The sequence below is a fragment of the Ranitomeya variabilis genome, chromosome 4, assembly GCF_051348905.1.
Source record: "Ranitomeya variabilis isolate aRanVar5 chromosome 4, aRanVar5.hap1, whole genome shotgun sequence".
In the NCBI taxonomy this organism is placed as follows: domain Eukaryota; kingdom Metazoa; phylum Chordata; class Amphibia; order Anura; family Dendrobatidae; genus Ranitomeya; species Ranitomeya variabilis.
Window position 1 is genome coordinate 511,482,928 of NC_135235.1, and position 23,610 is coordinate 511,506,537.

General features: G+C 40.7%; 1 protein-coding gene across 2 annotated transcripts in view; it reads left to right on the forward strand.

Annotated features, from left to right (window-relative positions):
* LOC143769082 (src-like-adapter 2) overlaps window positions 1-22,610 on the forward strand; it is a 28,361-nt gene extending 5,751 nt beyond the window's left edge. The window contains exons 2-8 of one of the 2 annotated variants that reach the window (XM_077257662.1): window positions 6,163-6,283; window positions 7,826-7,925; window positions 10,113-10,199; window positions 15,334-15,437; window positions 17,946-18,095; window positions 18,525-18,654; window positions 20,881-22,610. In XM_077257662.1, coding sequence (XP_077113777.1) covers window positions 6,208-6,283; window positions 7,826-7,925; window positions 10,113-10,199; window positions 15,334-15,437; window positions 17,946-18,095; window positions 18,525-18,654; window positions 20,881-21,031 — 798 coding nt within the window. In that variant the 5' untranslated portion in view covers window positions 6,163-6,207 and the 3' untranslated portion in view covers window positions 21,032-22,610. Of the gene's footprint in view, window positions 1-5,225; window positions 6,284-7,825; window positions 7,926-10,112; window positions 10,200-15,333; window positions 15,438-17,945; window positions 18,096-18,524; window positions 18,655-20,880 lie in introns of those variants that run through there. The other variant, XM_077257663.1, reaches the window with a different exon arrangement.
* The last annotated feature ends 1,000 nt before the right edge of the window (window positions 22,611-23,610 follow it).

Genomic DNA, 23,610 nt, shown 5'->3' on the forward strand with positions numbered 1-23,610 from the left:
TATGAATATTCCTTCTTGCAGCGCATCTTCCCTTAGAGATTTCATTGTGAAACCCCTTTTAGTCAGCATTAATCTGTATATGGTCTACTGTAATTGCCTACTAGGATATCCCCATTGGTTTTCTAGGCTGGTAATAAAAGTAATAATCCTACCACATTTTGTCGGGAAATTCATTGCGGCTTATCACGTCAACCTGTCTGAGGGAGCAGTCAGACGGCCGTATTACTCACACAAGGATCACATCGCAATCCTCGGACTGGCCGGTAGTCTCCTGACCGGAGCGTGACAGCATGTATTTCTGTACAGCTGTCACGCTTAGGTGAGGAGAGTTGACGTCCAGTCCGAGGATTGCGATGTGATCCTTGCATGAGTAAGGCTACGTTCACACTAGCGTTGTGCGCCGCTGCGTCGGCGACGCAACGCACAACGCACGCAAAAACGCGGCAAAACGCACGCAAAAACGCTGCGTTTTGCGACGCATGCGTCGGTTTTTGCCGAAAATCGGACGCAAGAAAAATGCAACTTGTTGCGTTTTCTTGGTCCGACGCTTGCAGCAAAAAAGACGCATGTGTGGCACAACGCAACAAAAAAAACCGCATGCGTCCCCCATGTTAAGTATAGGGGGCGCATGACGCATGCGTCGCCGCTGCGTCGCCGACGCAAACCCGACGCACATTAGCCAAACGCTAATGTGAACGTAGCCTAATAAAGCCATCTGACTGCTCCCTCAGACAGCAAAACCCCATTTGCATGTGGTGTATAGTGGCCTAATGTCACGGTTGTCCATACAGTGGCATAGCATGGGTAGCCAGAGCTCAGGGCAAGAAAAATATTTTACTCTCCCTTACCTGGGGACCATTAGCCCTTCATAAGTCCTTTCTACTAGCGCAGTAGCTAACCCTTTATCTCCACAACACATGTATTATCTTTTAAGAAAATTTAATTATAGTTTGTACTAGACTCTCTATTTTTTTTCCAGAATTTTGCTGAAATCTGACATAAAATTTAGCAAATAAACAGTTATGCGTTTTCGTAATATATATACTTTTTATTTTAATTTTTGTGTTCTTACATTTTTATATTCTGTAATTACTCTAATGCTATTGCTAGCCCTAATACTAACCCTAGGAATTTCAATAGGTAGCGTTACAAAAGTGTGTAAAAATGAAAAATTAGATATAAATACATATTTTATTCATTCTTTTTTTTAAAGGGGACCTTCCAGGAGGTATCTGTCTCTCTTCTAAAAAAAAAAGACAAGAGAAGAGGTAGAGAGCTAAGGAAGAGCACGTGATTCAGCACAGTTTTCATTCATTAGTTTGTCAGTCTCTGTCATCTCGGACGCTGCCTTTACAAATTGCAACAGTCAAGATGAGTTTGCCATCGGTTGCTGCTCTCTATATAGCCAACAACTGAGACAGCAAAGCTGCCTTGATTATACAGAGAGCTTTCTCATCTTGCCAGCCACTGTGAGGCACTCACTGCACTCACATACTGTTTCCAAAAAGCTCATTGCAGTGGCCATTCACCAGAGTTGGTCCTATATCATTTGACAAGGAGGAAAATAGTGGAAAACTCTGCCCCCCCCCCCCATATAATTTGACACCTGGGCAACCAACTCTGTGGAGCTCTCGCCAGCTAAGCCACTGCGTCTAAAGACCGCCACTTGTAGTTACATTGGGTAGATAAAATATCAATGTGTCTTGAAGCTCATTTAATATCACTTCACTATGGATATAAGATGACTGTGGTCTAATCACACCAGATGGAAAAATGCTGGCAGTGGCGCCCCGCATCTAAAATTGAAAAAATATATTTTTTTTACGGTTTCCCATCATGTCCTAAGCTCCCTCACATCCAGTTTTCAGTGAGATGTTTTTTTTTTGTTTTATGTGGTAGTTTTTTTTTTTGCAACCCTCCCTTAAAAAAATAAAACTAAAACATGTATAATGACATAATAAGTGCCCTTGCATATGTCAATTTTGCTGGCAACAAAATATAACAGTTTGTCCACACAATGCAGCCACTAAGTTATTTTTCCTCTGGTTTTTAACCTCAACCACTGGTGGGAGGCAATGTCTATATATAACTAGGTTCTAAGAAAACTCTGGGTAACGCGACACTTTAATTCATGTTACTACTCTTCTAACGTATATATCATGTTCATGTATAATCCTGCTATATGTAGCAGAACTGAATTCATCATTTAGCAATGACTTATGAAGATAATACATATTCTTTTCTTGATATAAAAGTGTATAATAATCATACACAAACTAATGTATATACCCCAGCAGCATCTTAAGCCAGGGTAGTCTCACAGATTTGCGTATTTGCTGCCTGCAGTAGCTACTAGTGATGAGCGAATATACTCGTTACTCGAGATTTCTCAATCATGCTCGGGGGTCCTCCGAGTATTTTTTAGTGCTCGGAGATTTAGTTTTTCTTGCCGCAGCTGAATGATTTACATCTGTTAGCCAGCTTGAATAAATGTGGGAATTCCCTAGCAACCAGGCAACCCCCCCATGTACTTATGCTGACTAACAGATGTAAGTCATTCAGCTGCGGCAAGAAAAACTAAATCTCCGAGCACTAAAAAATACTCGGAGGACCCCCGAGCGTGCTCGGGAAATCTCGAGTAACGAGTATATTCGCTCATCACTAGTAGCTACTGTACATATTATAATTTGGGGATTATTGTAATGTTATTTTTTATTTATTTTGATTCACATTTTTTTTTTTTCAAGGAAACATATCCAAAAGGCCATCTCTTTAGGAAGACTATCTTCTATTCTCTTGATCTTTGATCTGGTGACAAACTTCAAGGGGAATAAAAATAGATTGTGCCCACTAGACTTAATGTGCAAAGTAGACTAAATTATATGAAGATGGGCAACTTCAACCATATCGATCCTTTATTAAATGAAATTTAACAGTGAACGATCGTTTTAGCCAATGGAGGACACGTTGTGAAATATGGTTGGCTGCATGTAACATTATCCTTCAGATGTCTGACACGAGATCTTTATACAGTACATTTATTATATTGCTTTGAAGTAATGTACCCATAAAGATCACACACCCTTCTCCTGATGTAATTGAATATGTCTGGCCACTCTTAAATGGTTATTCCCAGAATGACAATATTTTTCACAGAACAAAGTATCTTCATGGCTGTTGTTACTATACAGTACAAGACCAACATATAGTATTTTTTTCTTACATCTTTCTGTCTTTAATTTTTTATTTTTTTTCTGCTCCTCTCTGCATCCATCTTTACAGAGCTGAATGGACAATCCTATTCTTATAAATATATATTTAGCAGCACACTGCTTCTTCTCAATGTCATTAGTTATTATCTCCTATGCAGTTTTTATTTCCCCTAGCATCCTCCCCTTAGCGCCTTTTCTACACATCGATTACATGCACACCTACAAAACACGCTCCTTATCCTGTCCATAGTGTGTGTTGATCGCTGTGCGCACGCGCTTCCTGTGTTCCAGTTTTTGGGCAGCTTGCGTCACGTTACCTAGGATGACATGGGCTCTTGGAATTCTGGGACTTCCTGGCGGCGCATGCGCCGCACAAGCTCCGGCCGCCATTATCGGCGTCACACGTGTACACTATATAAGCTACTTGATCCCACACAGCCGACACCCCCTGACGAAGGAAGCAATTCCGAAACGCGCGTCGGGGAGTGCTCTGTGCCGGGACTGAGACGAGACTTATGGTATTTATCATAGATATGGATTCCATCTGATAACTCTGGTTTTCTTATCAGCACTTTAGCCTTATGGCACTGCACCTGGTCACTTTATTGTATTGCACTTGGTCACCTTTTTATCTGCACATTATGTGATCTCTCATTATACCTAGAACCTTGCCCACACAGCATTTAATTCAAATTCACCCATTGAATTTTTTGGGGATTAGAGTTACCCACACTTGTGTCTAATTGATTTTATATTTTTATACATACTATTTGTATATCTTTTAGGTGCTTTTTTTTAAAACCAGATATTAATTACTTTACACCTTATACCTTAGGTCCGTCACTAATATTTTTATATATTTTTTGTATTTTTTAATATTATTAATTTTATTTGATCTTTGTCACGTCCACAGGCACTTGTTTTTTAACCTGTATACTACTATTTTTGCCATATGTTATATATAAATAAAGGTAATTTTATTTTAATTTCATGTGGTCAGGTATTTTTAGTCCGTATTGTTGGGATAGTTACTTTCTTTGACCTTAATAGGGTGGGTTCCACTCCTTCCTTAAAGCACACCTGGCAATACCATTTTTACCTCTTAGTATTTTATTTAACTCTTCAGGTGTACTTCACTATGCATCTTTAATTAATAATTCTTCTCAATGCTGCAGGCCCTTCTCCCTGTTCTCTTGTGTACTTCCTGGGATAGATAGATAGATAGATAGATAGATAGATAGATAGATAGATAGATAGATAGATAGATAGATAGATAGATCTCCGCATGGGCAATATTTATGGATGAGGTGACCATTGAAAGTTTTGAATGTAGTGAATATGACCGGTTATTAGATCAATCTTCATTATGGTCTTGTAAATGATTAGTAGCTGTTGGGTTAAAAACAGATTGCATATGGACTGGACATGAATGACAAGGGGAAAAATATCGTCCCACTTTTCTGGATAAAAATTGGGCCATTTCTTTTATACTGTTGTGTGACCCTAGCCCACGAGTGGTCTTCAACACTCATATAAGATACAAGTTTTTGTGCACATTTGAGTCAAATTCAGGAGTAGGCTAAAATGAAATGGAAAAGATGAAGAAAACACTAATGCTTCTCTTTCTTGCTGAATCAATTTCTGACTTTAGCTCAAAAACTTACTCAAAATTATTTTTAGGGGGCGGAGGAGTTGTTAACAATTTTCGTAACAAAGTTTCAAATTTGGGCACAAATACATTTGTGCAACTTTTTTTTACTTTTCTCTTTTCTGAACTTTTAAAAAGTAGCAAAAAAGTAGGCCGAATTATCTGAAGGGGTGGTGCCGTCATCAGGAACAAATTTATTTAAGTGTGAAAGAAATTGGTGCAAATTATTACACAAATTTACACCTGCTAAATAAAAATGTATGTAGTTAGAGCTGCCTCTAGCGCAATCACTTTTATTCTCCCTGTCTTTGATATTACCTACATTTTTCCAGTTTGTCAACCATTTCAATGACCTGGTGACAGCTGTAGCTTTTCCACGTGCAAACTTTTCTACTTACCACAAGGCATCTTTATTATAAAAGGGTGGATCTCCCATCACCCACATGAAATAAAGTGTAATGTGTAATCCACACAACACACACCTGGAACACTACATGAATAATTTTCCGCTGTACAGGAGACAGAAATTCAACGTATATATGATGATCGCGTTCTTTCACTTCTGTTTATACAAATGTTATCGGGCTGGAAATCTTACAGTGGTTTCCAAAGAATTCATTGTCTTGATTGGTATCAGAAATTGTGTGACCGGCTTAAATGGGAGTCAGGTGTATGTATGTAATAATATCGGAAATATTCTGAAACACTGCAAGAAAATGTTATACTAAAATGTGTTGTTAGTAGTTTTGCATAGGACTGCAGATTAACCTGTTATCAAAGGGAAACAATACATTTAGCTTTCCAGAATCCGCTGATATTGATGGACATTGCCAACAGTCTAATGTGTGCGGGGGTGCAGGCTGACTGATGGTCGGGAGAGATGTTGATTGTGCATGTCAGCCGATCACATTGTTCTTCCAGAGATGAACCGCCAGACGTCTCAGTCGGTGGCTTTCTCTTAGAGAACACGGAGTGCTTGGCCAGGCGAGATCTCCTGTGTATAGGAGTGTCGGCTGAGATGGCTGTCAGCCAAACCATTAGCCGAAGAATTGTGCTCTGGTAGCCATATAATATGTATGGCCAGCTTAACTTTACACTTTGTCAGTGAGTCCTTCTGTATGTGCTTGGCTTTGTATACAGGTCTTTAGTTTCCGAAGTAGACAGAATGTAAACCTATTGAATATCATTACTCACATGATGCAGGAAAGGTTCAATAACCAATTTAGCTCTGCTACATCTGATCATCTATCAACACTGTTGTGCTTCTGTTTATCCTGATTACTTGGCTCTAATTTCTGGCAGATTCTTACGTCTGAAGGAATTTCACTACTGAAAGCAGAGTAAGGAATGGGGAGCTTGCCCAGCAAAAGAGGATATTCAGCTATACAGTCCACCATGTCCAGCACTCAGAGAAGCCCTGATGGTAAGAACTTTTACTTTTTTCCATTGCATTTGTAGTTCTCCAGCAAAACATCTTGACGCCCTCCTTCTGTGTGCTGGGCCAGGAGCCTGGCTCCACTGTGCTCAGAGATGTTATTCACTTTTTCCATCACTCATACTGAAAGACAACACAATGGTATGCAAATAGTGAAGAACAGGGAAGCATTTCTTATCTGCTGTTATATGAACACACTGAAGCCTTCAATAGCGAACTTTCTAAGTTTAACCCATTGTAATTGCATTGATCAGCACATGGTCACATAAAAGTTTTCAATAATTGCCATTCTTAGTAAATAGTGTTTCAAAAGGGTTTGATTGTAGTCTGTTACCATGAAATCGCAAAGTATTATTCGTAGTCTGTTGCCATGGTGTTGCATAGATTTGCACAGGAGCTGTAGAAACAAAATGGTAAAGAAAATTCAATGCCAAGTTGCTATTTTTTCCATTTTGGATGCATTGGAACAATAGTTATGAAGGTAAAAAACATCTTTAATTGAGTGATCGACCTTAGAAAAACACAAATTAATATAGGTGGTATTCCCAAGCACTACTCATTTCTGGTTGGTAAGAGCTCATTCACATGACTGTATTGCAGTCTATATTTTTTGGTAGATCTCATAACATAGGATTAGATTTGTAAATGTACATTTTATGTATAAAGCAGTTAAATGACCATGTGGATCAAGTACAAAGCAGCATTGCTTAAAGGAAACCTGCTATGTCCCCAAACACTATTAACCCGCAAATATAGGGTTAATCTGCAGTTTAATAGCGTTCAGATGCTGCCCTGCTGCATTGTTGAAAGTGCAGCTACTGGAAGGAGATGAACTTTATTCCTCCCAGGAGCCGCCAGCTTTCAGTCAAAGCGGCGTGCCCAGAGTGGTTTCAGTCACTGCTCACCACATTGTGAGTGGCTGCTGAAGCCAGCCCCAACCCTTTGATTGACAGCCCATTCAGATGTGCATCTATGCAGAACGACCTGTGAATTAAAATGCCGGGATGTGCTTATGCCACCACTCACTGAGTACTGACGGTAGCTGTCCCAGGCACGCCTCTATGACTGATAGCCAGCGGCTTCCGGAAGGAATAATGTTCATTTTCTCCCAGTCTATCGGCTTTCAGTAAGGTGGCTGGACAATATTGTAATGCTATTAACCTCCATACATGCTTTTAACATCCAAATAATGCAAATACATAATGGGTACTATTATGGAGCATGTACATTTTACTGGATCCACCTGCTTCTGCCATCTTTAATAGACTACCAACTGGAGACAAACTATATTATATTATGGAATTGCTAATACATGAATAATATGTTATGTCCCGAGTGTGTCTCCAGTAAGTCAGCACTTTAGAAATCCTATTAATAGTTGGTTCTACATTTAGAGAACTGAAGTATAAGAAAGTAGGGAACTGTGAATGGTATTTTTCCTCTCTCTCTCATCATTACTAAGCCACCTGTTCAGTCACAACGTGTGGCATTCTCTATAGCATTGCGCAAACATGGTGTTTTATTTTTCAGCAGTGGACAAGTGCGTGTTTGTGGCTTTGTTCAATTTCCCATCTGGTGGTCAAGGTGATTTAAGCATTCGCCTTGGGGAGCAGCTGAACATTCTTTCTGAGTAAGTGACTTCAAACTGCCTTGTTTTTTCCTGCAAGTTTAGTATAATGCAGCTAGATATGTTTTCAGGTTGTCTGAGATACTCACCTAACCCGGCATCATCCTTATTTCATGCACACAGCCTCATACACGCAGATCCTTGTGCACCGAGGTTGAATAAAATCAGATGAAATCCCTATGAACCGGTCCTACAGAATCGTGGGCAATACATGGGCCATTCATTAATTCTTTCATTTATGCATTCTAAGATCTAATGAATGAATGAATGAATGAATGAATGGATAAAGGTGAATGAAGTTGTGAGATGTGTTAGAATTCTCCTGCGATGTAGCTCATCACTTACATTTTTAGCTTGTCTCAGTTACACCAACTGATATATCACAATGTCACAGAGATCCAAATCACTTTGAGATCACTTTTTCAAAAAGTCGGTCATTGGATTAATTTGGAATGATAGAATAAATTCCTTATTGCGTTCTTTTCTTTGGACCCCCTGAATGAGATCTTTTTTTTTTTTTTTTTTTTTGGCTTTATTAAATGCTTTCTCAATAATAACTTCAGATTCTTTTTTAGATTAAAATGGGCCTTTGCTTGTTGGATAAAATCACTGCCAGTGGCATGAATGCGGCAGGGCCTCAGAAACTGACCATATGGGACAGCTCTTCCTACATGTCCAGGATGATAACTCTCGAATTGCGATAATGAGCTAGGGGGCTTTTGATACCCTCGTGATTTTAACATACCCTACTAAACAAAAAGATACCAGATCCCATAAAATGGATATTTTTATCACCAAACTGAGATATACGGTATATCACATATTCCCATGCTTGCTATTTGAATATTTTACAAAGTCAATGAATTGAATTTCTGTTCCTGATCGCACTGTTAGCACATTGTGTTTAAATCTAGACCACATTGTTATGTACGGTATATATACTCATTCCTACATTGGTATGTAAGAATATAAATTCAAAAACTATATGCACAATATGACCAAAACAATTTTATACAAGAATTGGGTGAAACTTGGGATAGATAAAAATATATTTTTATTCCCGTAAAATTTAAAGCAATTGATAACCATACAAGGATTATTACAGTAAATGGGGGAGAAAAAGGTCAAAACGAAATATTACGCACAAGATAATAAATGATGGTTCAATTGCTATCAAAGTACTTAAGATGGATACTCTCAATAGGTAAAAACAAGAGAGCGCAAAATAATCAACGCATAGAAAGGAAAGGAATGAACAACAATATGGATCCCACATATTGAAATACAGCACATAACTAGTGGTATTGGTAATGGCTCAGCTATACAAAAGCACCTAGTTCACGTTTCATATATAGCTTTGTCAGGGGATATATGATTGGTATATATTCGTTAGATCATGATGATGTAGACACATAATTTTCCCCAAAACTGACCATAAATAAATGTGCACATTTGGGAGCCACAGGTGGCACTGTGGCAGTTTGTGTGCATTGGTTTTACTACTTTTCATCAAATAACAAAGACCTTGTGGGATTATAAAAAATGCAGGGCATTACAGATACAAATCTTAAGAGAGGAAGTGAACTGGAAGTCTAGTGCAACCTATTGGATATAGCACTTGTAAAAGTCAACATCTACCCTTTAATGAGCCTTGTCACATATCTTAATAATAATCCAACCCAGACACTCCATTTGCAGACACACGTTTTGGGGAGTTTGCTCCTCAAAAGAGCCAAGAAGCAGTTCTGATTTGGCTGGGTGAGAGGTCTCTGGGTGGGTCTAAGGGGGAACGTTTCTCCTTGTAGAGAGTGCCAAGCCAGTATAAGGAAACTTATAGGCCATGACATGCATCTCTGGGAATTTTAATATACAAGTACCCTCTTCAAAGACGAAAAGGAGTGGATCTCCACTGCAACTAGGGCATTACAGACAAATTATTTGCAGTCCTTCTATTTATTGGCTTGTTCTAATGTCTTGTGTACGGCAGTGATTCCATCTTTGTGCCTACTCTGGATATATCCATTTTTTGCATCAATGCAATGAATTTTGGGAACAGTGTGCATTACTTCACTTTAACATTAGGAATTGCCTTGGACATTTGTTAGATCTCTGTAGATGATGGCTCTGATCATGTGATAAGCTTAAACTAACAGTTATTCATAACTAATGCTTGTTATTATTATCTTACAGGGATGATGACTGGTGGAAGGTAAAGTCAATTTCAACTGGAAAGGAGTGCTACATGCCTAGAAAATATGTTGCAAAAGTATACAACAGGTAAATCGAAATCATAATCATAGTAACCTTAGCACAATGCCCCGCTGTCTTGGAACATGGTAGTCACTGGACAAATCCAACCAGGGCAATATCTGCATGGATATGTGTGATCTCTCCCTGTTTCTTGAGAACTCATAAACCTAACTTACACTCCCTGACAGAAGTTATGTCGCTTATCCATGTTATGTAAATAAAAGCTTATAACCTGAAGTTAAATTCATCCATTGGTTGTATAAATTATTCTTTTGAAAGCTGAAACCCTCCAAAATGTGGTTTAGGTTAATAAAATAAATTGGCATCAATGCAGAAATATTGATCAGTTAATGGACACAGAATGGTCAGATTTTGGCAAGACAAAAGTTTTGTCGCCTGGTCATATAATGCACCCAATCCTAGTTTACATCCTCACCTGTGCTCAGTAAATGATCGGTTAATTAGTGTGTGTGTGTATAAAAAGAAACCCAGCACCTCAGACCTTCACTTGAACTGCAACTTGAGCTCTGACAACATGCCAAAAATCCACCCTGCGACCAAAGCCTGGATTATCAAGAGGCTGAAGACCAGATCCACTGCAGAGGTGGCTGGCACCTTTAATGTGTCTCAGCATCAAGTATAAATAATTAAAAAAAGATTTGAAGAGACTGAAGATGTGTTTGACAAGCCCTGGTCTGGCAGACCCCTCAAGACGACTGCTCAGGAGGAATGTTCGTTGGTTAGAAAATCCAAAGCAAACCCCTCTTCCACTGCAGCAGAGCTCAAACAGGCCTGGTCATCTCAAGTCCCTGTGTCATCTAAAACAGTTTGTAGGATTCTGTTTCGAAATGGCCTCCATGGTCAAATCAGTGCCATGAAGCCAGCACTAAACAAAAGGAAAATAAAAAAACGTGTGGCATTTGCAAAGTCCCACAGCCTGCTAAACAGATGGACGCTGTAAAAATGGCAGAAGGTGGATTTCTCTGATGAATCTTCAGTAGAATTACACCACAGCCACCACAAATACTGCAGGAGACCTACTGGAGCCCGTATGGATTCAAAATACACCCAGAAAACAGTTACATTTGGTGGTGGAAAGATCATGGTATGTGGTTACATTCAGTATGGGGTTGTGCCAAACATTTGCAAGGTGGAAGGCAATATCAATAGCCTAAAATATCAAGTAGTATTAGCTAACTCTTATATTCCAAATCATAAAAGGGGTCAAATCAAATTCTGCAGCAGGATGGTGCTCCATCTCATACATCCATCTCTACAACAAAGTTCCTCCAGACAAAAAAGATCAAGGTGCTCAAGGACTGGCCAGCCCAGTCACCAGACATGAACATCATTGAGCATGTTTAGGGTAGGATGAAAGAGGAGGCTTGGAAGACAAAACCAAAGAATCTAGATGAACTCTGGGAGGCATGTAAGACTGCACTCTTTGCTATTCCTGATGACTTCATTAATAAATTGTATGAATCATTGTTGAACCACATGTATGCAGTCCTTCAAGCTCATGGAAGTCACGCAAAATCTAATATATAAAGCTGAATGTGTGTATGTGTGTATGTATGTATGTATGTCTGGGATTGGCATCTGAACCGTCGCAGCTACAGCCACAAAATTTTGCATAGTCACACGTCTGGACCCTGAGAGCGTCATAGGCTATGTAGTGAGGTGAAATTTTAACACCGCGCTTTCCAATACACCAAACAATTTTGCCCCTATCTACATAATGGGGAAAAAGTGAAAGGAAAAGTGTTGGAGGCGTCGCAGCTACAGGCACAAAATTTTGCACAGTCACACGTCTGGACCCTGAGAGCGTCATAGGCTATGTTGTGAGGTGAAATTTTAACCCCGCGCTTTTCAATTCACCAAACAATTTTGCCCCTATCTACATAATGGGGAAAAAATGAAAGGAAAAGTGTTGGAGGCAAATTAACAGCTGCCAGATGTGAACAAGGGGGACTTAAAGAATGACAGCGATGGCGCCAAAGAGTATATACTGTACAGTTGCTAAGGTGGGGCCCCAACATGGGATAATCACCACACCACCCTGGGGATATGAACACACACACAAAATGCGCCACACACTACCACGTGCTCGAACACATATACCACCCTCAGCGCACATTTCACCACACATACACCAACCTCGCCACATAAAAGTAGAAACACAAAAGTCGCCGCTCAAAACTCGCCACGCGCAAAACTCTCCACATGCAAAACTCGCCACACGTGCAAAACTCACCTCATGGAAAACTCGCCACACGCAAAACTTGCACACGCAGAAAAATTGCCACACGCAGAAAAATTGCCACATGCACAAAAGTTGCAACACATGCAAAAGTTTCCTCACACAAAACTTGCACATACTCAAAAGGCACCACACATAAAACTCGCCACGCGCAAAACTCGCCATGCGCAAAACTTGCTGCACACAACTTGCTACACTAACCTGTCACATGCAACTCGACACACAAAAAGTTGCTACACGCATGTCGCCACACAAAACCCATCTCACAAAAGTCCCTACATGCATGTCGCCACACGCAACTCAACACACACAACTTGACACACGAAACTCGCCCTAAAACACACACAAGTCTGGTATTATCCTTCAAAAATAAAAATCTGATTAATAAGCAGACAAACTACAAGAGCAACAAATGTACCATATAGGAATCCGGCAGCTGTCAGTCACATGACCAGTCTATTATGTGTATGTGTGAGCTAATATATACTGCCAGGGGGTGGGCTTACTGTTGGCTGGAGATTTATCAGGCTGCCATTTTAGCTTACAAATACTGAGGTAAAAATACTGACCAAATAACGTGTGAACGAGGGCTAATACAGGAGGAGATGACATACAGATATATACTATATACAGGAGGAGATGACACACAGGTATATACTATTTACAGGGGAGATGACACACAGGTATATACTATATAGAGGAGGAGATGACATACAAGTACATACTACATACAGGAGGAGATGACATACAGGTATATACTATATACAGGAGGAGATGACACACAGGTATATACTATATACAGGAGCAGATTACCTACAGGTATATAGTATATACAGGAGGAGATGACATACAGGTACTGTATATGCTATGTATAGGAGGAGATGACATACAGGTATATACTATATACAGGAGGAGATGACACACAGATATATACTATATATAGGTGAGATGACACACAGGTATATACTATATACAGGAGATTACATACAGGTATATCTAATATATAAAGCTGAATGTGTGTATGTATGTATGTGTGTATGTCCGGGATTGGCATCTGCACCGTCGCAGCTACAGCCACAAAATTTTGCACAGTCACACGTCTGGACCCCGAGAGCGTCATAGGCTATGTTGTGAGGTGAAATTTTAACCCCGCGCGTTCCAATTCACCAAACAATTTTGCCCCTATCTACATAATGGGGAAAAAGTGAAGGGAAAAGTGTGGGAGGAAAATTGACAGCTGCCAGATGTGAACAATGAGGACTTAAAGAATGAGAGCGATGGCGCCAAAGAGTATATACCGTACAGTTGCTAAGGTGGGGCCCCGACATGGGATACTCACCACACACGGGGATATGAACACAAGCACAAAATGCGCCACACACTACCACGTGCTTGAACACATATACGACCCTCAGCACACATTTCACCACACACACACCAACCTCGCCACATAAAAGTCGAAACACAAAAGTCACCACTCAAAACTCGCAACGCGCAAAACTCGCTACATGCAAAACTCGCCATATGCAAAACTAGGCTCACGCAAAACTCGCCACACGTGCAAAACTCACCTCATGGAAAACTCACGTCATGCAAAACTTGCACACACAGAAAAATTGCCACATGTACAAAAGTTGCACCACATGCAAAAGTTGCCTCACACAAAACTTGCACATACTCAAAACGCACCACACATAAAACTCGCCACGCACAAAACTCGCCATGCACAAATCTTGCTGCACACAACTTGCTACACTAATCTGTCACATGCAACTCGACACACAAAATGTTGCTACACGCATGTCGCCACACAAAACTCATCTCACAAAAGTCGCTACACGCATGTCGCCACACGCAACTCAACACACACAACTTGACACATGAAACTCGCCCTAAAACACACACAAGTCTGGTATTGTCCTTCAAAAATAAAAATCTGATTAATAAGCAGACAAACTACAAGAGCAACAAATGTACCATATAGGAAATACGGCAGCTGTCAGTCACATGACCTGTCTATTATGTGTATGTGTGAGCTAATATATACTGCCAGGGGGGAGGGCTTCCTGTTGGCTGGGGATTTATCAGGCTGCCAATAGCAACCAATCACAGCTCAGCTTCTATTTTGCTACAGTTAATTAACCTGAGCTCTGATTGGTTAATATAGGCAACAAAGACATTCTCAGTATAACAAAGCTAATATATGTTGTGAAATGCTTCTATTAGCTTAGTTTTTGCCTTTTAATAATTACATTTCTATCTATTTGTTTTGTGGTTTTTGTGTGCAGAATACATTTTTGTTAACACATTCTATTTTGCTAACAGCAGTCATTAACCCGGGCGAAGCCGGGTAGTACAGCTAGTATTAAATAAGACTCTTATAGAACCACAACTTCATTCACCAATTTTATGCAACATATATTTGTATTTTAAGTTAATTATTTGTTTGAATATCACATTACTTTCTGTGGGCGACAAAACTTTTGTCTTGCCAAATTCTGACCATTCTGTGTCCATTAACTGATCAATGTTTCTGCACTGATGCCAATTTATTTTCTTAACCTGAACCACATTTCAGAGGGTTTCAGCTTTCAAAAGAATAATTTATACAACCAATGGATGAATTTAACGTCAGGTTATAAGCTTTTATTTACATAACATGGATAAGCGACATAACTTCTGTCAGGGAGTGTATCTAGCAAAATGTACCCAATTTATCACATCGCTTGTAGATGTGATAAATTTGTCTCTGTTTCTATCTTGTCTGTTTTTGTGCAGTCTAAATCTATAACATTGTATTCTCACATAGAGGGTCTTCTGTACTAATATATGACAAAATTACAACATAACACAAAAGGAACCAGGCAGTTCCTAACCTCAAGTTCCTGATTAATATTACAGGTGGTTATATAAAGGAATAAACCGGGAGAAAGCAGAAGAGTTGCTTTTGGTGAGCTGTAACCAAAGTGGTTCCTTCTTGATTCGAGAAAGTGAAACCAGAAGAGGTACGGTCTGGATGATAACCTTCCTCTCTAAAATACAAATCACCCATTACATTAAGATTACTTTAACAGAAGTAAAGAAAATGTTTACTGTGATAAAATCATCTCTGGCTATAGATTTTATTGGGGGTGCTAAAGTTTCAAGTTTTTTTTTCAATAAAAGGTTTCAGCATTAGTGACGAGCAAATGTGTTCAGATAAGATGTTATCTGAGAGTGCTCGAAAAATATGTTTGAGTCCCCGTGGCTGTTAGTCACATCACATGCAGGGATTGCCTGTTTGTTGGGTAATCCCTGCATGTGCTGCGGCTGTTGAACAGCCGCGAGACATGCAGGTGCGGGGACTAAAACATATTTTTAAGCACAACAAAGTCACTCTGTTAGCACCTGAGAATGCTCCAATAACGCCTTATCCGAGCAAGTTTGCTCGTCATCACTATTCAGCATCTGAACTAATTTATTCATTCAGCTGACTCTAAAGAAGTAGGGTAAGATAGTATGTAGTAATATTAGCTGCAGGATCAGACTGTGCAGAGTTTGTTTGTAGTCTGTAACTATGTAGATGCATATACACAGGAGGGGTACACAGTGGTATTCTCTTTGTAAAGGTTGAGGTGTCTATGGTTGAGTTTAGTTTGACCCAATCTCTAAGACTGAAGAGTTGTTCAATCTAACATCAAATGTAGAGCGATGCAAAATCCGACACGCAGTGAGCATTGTGCCCAGGTCCTATTCTAATCAATGGGAGTCTGATACGATACTGACTGTGGCTGGCCATATTTTGAAATATTTCCATTCCGAAAACCTAATTGTACAGTGAAGAAGATGGTTACTTATAGACTAACTCAACTCTTAAAATGGAAACACAGATATACCTGCAGATAACACCTATCCTCCACCCTTTCCACCACATTACTCTTACAGGTGTGAGCAGGTTGCAGGATGCAGTGACAGACAAGAGACAGAACAAGGGTTAACTAATTTACTGAACACAGGGATACTCCACGCAGGGAGGTAAACAGTTAAATGGGGAAAAAATAAGCAGTTCATATATAAAAGGATATACTGGTTGAAGGAACACCGGATATAGTAGTGGGTAATAGTTCTGGTAGGGTTAACTTATCCAGTCAGTCGGTTTTCAGGCTGTGGGGGTTGCAAGGCAAGCGGTGGCGTCAACAACGGCTGACACGGAGTTGGTCCGGTGAAGTCCTAGAGATAACGATCATCCGTCTTTTGGGGGCTGCGGTTAGTCTCTGTTACCCTGCACTGAGCTTCTAGTCCATATACTGATGCTGTAGAGAGAGTACGGGCCACAGCAGTGTTTAAGCCTAACGTGGCTCTGCAAATATACACCGGGGGGGTCAGGGCGCAGATAACAGTCACACAACTGGTGTCTTTCAGGTGGCCCACGCGCAGTACTCATGGGCTCGAAGTGCTCGGCGCTTTGCTCTGTCAGAGTCAGCAGGCACACTGCATGTCTCTGTGCACAGTCTCTGCTGGGGGCTGCAGGGATGCTCGGGCGCAGGCCTGAGTTGTGGCCGTGCTCAAGGGACAGAGCACTCACTTCTCGCTGCTGCGTGCTGTCTGTTCCTGCCAATTCTGACCGCATCCGCATGCGCTGTGGCCTATTTAGCTTAGCCACACCCCCTGTTCCCGGATGCATGTCTAGGCCCAGTCCCCTAAGCTTTCCCCCGGACAACAGAGGTGACAGCCCCAAGAGTTTCGGACCCCGTGCGAAGCAAGTACCCACGGCCCGGTCCTCCTTCTTACACAGTGACCCAAGAAGGGATCCACTCAATAGTGATCACCGAGCTGGAAGCAGTCAAAGACCAGCATGAAAGCCAAGCCAAGCAACTACTGATATCTCAGTTTATTTCACCCCTGTTAGTGTGCCTTATGAGAAATAGGATATTGGGGAGAATTGCAGTTAGTGTTGAGTGAAGGCCTAAATTGTCTAAAGGCTAGATATTAGACGTACGTCTGTTTAATGGGCCGTACTTTTCAAAGAGTGCTCTTGTCTGCCATCAGGAAGTCCTCACACCTGTCAAACAATATGTGGTGTGGGCTGTGGAAATGATGCACTGAAGACATTAGTAACAGGAAACCATCTAGCCTGGCGCTCATACCCAGGTGCAATGCATTGTGTACTCAGCTACTCTCATTTATGTATCTGGGTCCTCCAAGTGTAATTTGCTGGATATTATTAAAGAACAGCAAACATAACACTAACTCCTGTGGCTATATGTGAGTGGTACAATGAGATATACCGTACTAATAGAGCAGCATAATGAGGTACTGAATAGTGATATGGTTGTATGGTGCTGGTTTGAGAGTCAAGAATTCTAAAATTGGGTATAAGATTTTTTTAATAATAATTATGCTGAAAGCGAAAAAAAATAAATACAAATTTTTCATTCTTACATCTATTATAACCGCAGCATCACAATTCGGCATTACAGCAATGCGCTGATTATAGGACACCTATTTACAAAAAATATATTTCTTTATTGCAGGGTGTTATAGTTTATCAGTACGGAAATCAAATCAAGCTTCCCTGGATTCTGTCAAGCATTATCGTATTAACCAGTTGGAAAATGGCTGGTTTTATATTTCACCCCGTCTGACCTTTTCCACACTTCAGGAAATGGTGGAGTATTACTCCGGTAAGGCCATGTTTTATAAAGTAAATATATGATGATGTCTGATGTTAGAGAAATATAACTTCTTTCTTCCATGAACAGTGCCACTAATATCTACAGGCTGTCTGGTAGTGCAACTAACCTATTCAGACTAATCAACTGAATAGGGCTGATTTGCAGTATAAGATAAAAGTGGAACTAATTCTGTTATAAAATATATAGTGTTTTCCTATCCTCAACCTGTAACTAATAACTAATTATAGTAGTAACTAATTGCATAAGTATGTGCAATATAAATTGTGCATTAGTTCGGCAATGTTTGTATAAAGATATAGAAAATATGGAAACCAATTACCGTACTTGTTTAGGATTTCCAGTTAAATGCATCTTCATCTATTTTACTGTTTTTTATTTATCTAAAAACTTAGTTTGATTTTTGGTTTTCTCTTTAAGAAATGGCCGATGGAATTTGCTGCATCTTAAAGGAGCCATGTGTAGTACAAGGTTTTGTCCCTCCTGCTCCTCTGACAACAGAACCCACCATGGTCAGGAAACCAACACTGAACTGGCGAGCTCTAGATAGGTAAAGTACAGATAAAATCCCAAATAACCAAAAATTCCTCTGTAGCATTTTCTTCTTTTATGAAAGTCAAAGCATGAAAGGCTTGATTGAAAGCCTCCTTTATTATGGCATATTTCACCAACAGGATTGCAAAACTATTCTGTTCAATAAAATGATGCCCATCAAAAGTTAAAAAAAGAAATGCTGATATTTGCCTGACTTTGGCTGCTGCAAGCGCTGTATAAGACATTTATACTTGCCATCATTTGTCAGGAGGGGGCACTGTGGTTTGCAATCCACACATACTTATTCAGTATGCTGTAGTAACTGAGAACAGCCACCGTGCGGTGTATGGAGCTATGCTGTTCCAGCTCCATACACTGTGTACTCACCTCTGCCGTGGGACCTTCTAGCAGCTAATTGGTGCACTACCAATTTGATATTCATAACCTGTCCTAAGGATTCTGCTGCATTCTGATAAAACATGGAAAGTTTGTGTTCCATATCCGCGCTGCCGGCTTGTGAAGAAACATCAAACGCCAATAATAATTTTTATAATACCTCTGTCATTTGACATGTCTTCACAAGCCGGCATTGCGGATATGGACTACAAACTTTCCATGTTTTATTTATTTTTTTGTGAAATCACCCGTTGATCCACAGCAGCCTGACAATCCTGGATCAGGTCAGCACATATCAATCGGATCTCTGTTACTTATCAACCAGATATGACCCTATTCATTTTTTCTCCTCAGCTTTAATTGTATTTTGTGCTGCATTCAGATGGTAGAGGCAGTCTTTAGAAGCTTCCAAGCATCAGAAGGTTACCTCTGTAACTATCACACCTGCTCTGTAGCAGCATCTCTCCAAACCCAATATAAAATTTGATGGAGAAGAGAGGTGCTAAACAATTCATTCAACCACTGTGACTTTTAGGCTGGGGTCACACTTGCATGTGTAATGTGAGAAACTCACGCCTCAATTCCCAGTGCCAGGAATTGATGCGAGTTTCTCGCATTACACACGCAAATGTGACCCCGGCCTGACAACACATGACTGTTCAAACCAAGCTCAGTCTATCAGTGCACTCTTGGCATGGCCGAGAAATTTAATTCACCTTCTCACCAACTTTTTCTGCATCTATCTTTGCCCTTCTGTTCCGTGATTGATAGCTCCAGATTTACAGTAGCAAGATGAGCACATGGATAAATGGTAAAACAAGTAGGTGGCAAGGTGTACTAAAGTGCATAGCTACACCATATGAGCACCAAGTACAGTGCTTGATGTGAACAGTCATTTTGCTCTGTCAGGCACCCTATAACGGGACTCTGTCAGCAAAGAATGACTGTTCAAACTATGTCCCGCAGCTCGGTGCTTCACGCGGGGCCCGTCATTTAAATCCACCTTCCCACCTATTTGTTTTCTCTCCATTTCCTTCTACCTCTTCTTTGATTGACAGTTCTGGCTTCAAAGGGCCAGACAACAGTGGAGATAGACGGAACCCAAGCAAGTGGGAAAGTGTATTTAATTGATTGGCCCCACCGTGAAGCACCGAGCAGCTGGACTTGGTTTCAACAGTCATTTTGTGTTGACAGAGTCCCTTTATATTCAGAAAAGATAGCCTTAGATTTAGGAGCTCACAAACGAAAGCTCCCGAGACAAATAAAGGCAGTGGGAGAGTAAAGGTACCTTCACACTCAGCAACTTTACAACGAGAACGACAACGATCCGTGACGTTGCAGCGTCCTGGTTAGCGATCTCGTTGTGTTTGACACGCAGCAGCGATCTGGATCCCACTGTGATATCGCTGGTCGGAGCTAGAAGTCCAGAACTTTATTTGGTCGTCAGGTCGGCGTGTATCGTTGTGTTTGACAGCAAAAGCAACGATGCCAGCAATGATTTACATGGAGCTAACGACCTGTGAGAATGATCGGTGCGTCACCGCTACGTCACAGGATCGCTCCTGTATCGTTCTGGAGCTGCTGTGTTTGATGTCTCTACAGCGACCTAAACAGCGACGCTCCAGCGATCGGCTCATTGCCTATATCGCTGCAGCGTCGCTAAGTGTGACGGTACCTTAAGTAACTAGTTTGCCGTCTGCCATGTGCTGACATTATAGGTAGAGAAATTGTGGGGAGGCAGGTTATAGGCTTATTGGAGATTTTTTATGAAGTGTATGGAGCGTGGAGTTGCAGTAATCTACCAATCTGTATTTGATTTCTCATGCCTTTTTCTTTCATTCCGCAGATCTGCCTTATTTAGTAGCAATACCAACCTAAATGAAGATGACTGCCCGGTGAGCTTGGGTCTCAGGGAGGCGGTTAGTTCTTACATGTATATGACAGAAGAGATGGACTCAATGACAGATCTGGAGGGAGAACATCGGTGGAATGTATAAAGCGACCTGCAAATTCATTTCATTGTTTGGGAGAGGAACAATTTTCATGAGTCAATGGACTTCAGTGAATCGGTACCTGTTCAGCAAGACGTTGCAGGCCAATGCTCGCTGACCGGTGCTGGAGAGGACAGTACTATATTTATTGCAGCTGAGCTGCTTTGTTGTTTCTGTGTGTTTGCGTTCGCCATTATCAGCTTATTTGTCCATCATAAATAAATGTCCTCTGTGGCTATGGACTGACCAATATATGACAAACATCGAAAAGAATAGGTACAGAAGCAAGAAAGCCTTTGGTGAATTCAACACTTGAACCACAATAGTGAATATGGAGACAGTGTGTGAATGTCTGAGCTTGTTCCATATATTGGAATGATGGCCAATTCAATGACCAATTAACACTAATGTGTAGTAGTCACTGAAATCTAGAGAAAATCTATCTCTAGTGATCATTAATAAGAATGCATCAAAATTCCTAATTGAGAAGCCATTAAAGGGAAATTGACAGCTGGGTGAACATCTATAAACTAATTATATCACTCCATCTGTCTTTTATGGCTAATTACAGGCAACCACATTGACTGGGGAAAGTTTACAGAATGCATAGTATTGATTTTCATCATTTCAAATTTCTTTCTTCTTCTTTGCAACGGCGTTCACAAGGACCCAAGAGTTGAAAAGAAAAATAAAGAAGTTTGAAAAGTTGAGTTTTAGAAAGAGAGTGAGGCCTGATCAGTCATCACGGTCACCCGTCAGTGGCCATACTATCAGCAGACAGAATAGGAATGGTTCACCCATAGTGCACACATTTTTATTTGAATATGTGGCAAAAGTTCGAAAAGGTGAACTACTTTAAACTTTTCACATGCAATGAGGTTGCTTGAAATCAGCCTTAAAAGACAGATGCAGCCATGCAATTAGTTTATACATGTTCCTCTAGCTGTCAAGCTCCCATAAAGCATAACTATACCCTTATAAGATATTTTCATATTTGAGTGCCCTTATATATATAAGCAGATAGGTGGGAGTCCTGAGGCATTCAGCTCATAAGACAGGATTACTCAGCTGAATGTGCACACAAAGCCGGGTACGGATTCAATAGAAATCATCGGCTACAGAGTTATATGCCCAATGTTGTGCAAAAACCCTCTGATGATTTGTTTAGACCTTATATTGGGTCTGTGATGTCCAATTTAATTTTCAGTACAGAATGGATCACTGGTACAAACATTTCTCCCAAGAGTCCCAGGAGCCGTTTTTCAACAGGTTGCAAGATCCTTGTAGTTCTGTGTGCCATCATGGCCTGTAGGGTCTCGTAACTTGTCTCATATCGAGCACATGGGACATCATTAGTTGGAATTTACAAAAGAAGCTGCCACAGTGGATCTTGATGATATGCATGCCCAAGTGCAATCAGCGTGGTAGTGCATTCCTTAGACGACCATCTATAACCTCATTGATACCATACCAAAGTGTGCAAGAGCGTGTATTTCTGTGGTGAAGCTTATACTCAATACTGAATAAATCGAGATGTTTTGAAAATGTTGCTTACATATTTTAATTATCTGCATAACAATAAAATGTGTATTGATCTTGTGATTTCCATAATTTTATCACTTATTATTCTTGGCATGCATTGCCAGAAGAAATCCCTGCCTCCTCCCTTCATTATAATAGCATCCACCTCCCATGCACAGTACACTGACCTGTGACGTGCAGTTGTGGTGCCATAATCCCGCACATGCGCCGTGCACTTGCGTGGTTAGGGGTATCTTATCCACCCTTCTATGGGCAATGTCTTCATCCTGCTTTTGTTGTTTCATTGTAGCATACATGCACTATAAAGCAGGAATAAGGCACATTGATATGCATTGATATGCTTGCTATAGCAACCCCTTAAGCTGATTGACAGATTTTTCTGTATGCAAAGTAAGGTCAGTTTCAAACATCTGTGAAACAAGGTCCGAAACTGAAATTGGAATAAACAACCCAGTCTCTGGGTGTTCTGACTTCATCTAATTGCCTCATATGCGGTTAGATGAGGCTATTGGGCCTTGGTATTTCGATCTGAGCACGGACTACGTTTCATAGAGATATATAACCAGCCCAATAGGAGAATGTTGGAAAGAGAATTAAGGAAGGAGCATCACAGAACTCTTGAATACATCAGACTCCTGTTTCAGGGTGCTTGTGGTTTACAGCAACGAGAAAAAGGTAGGTTTGACCCAACTATCTAATTTTGTCAACAGGATTCTTTTATCACAATGGCTGCTACACCAAACTTGCATTATTGGCCCAAAAAGTTATGGTTCTACCTTGCTGCTTATGGAGCGGCCCCCAAACGCAGGGCAGCGGGGTACTCGGTACCGGGTCCCTCGGTCTCGGTTCTGGGGATGTCACGGTGGCCTGACCCGGTCCGTGGCCCTGCTAAGGGGCTCCCAATTAAAGATGTAGGTGACGGTGTAGGTCACAGTAAATGACGAGGACACAGGGTTGCAGTCTCTTTACCTTTTTACTGAAGGCTTCGGCATCCGCAATCCAGAGCACTGCTAACAGGGCTGGCTGAGACCGGCCGGTCCGAA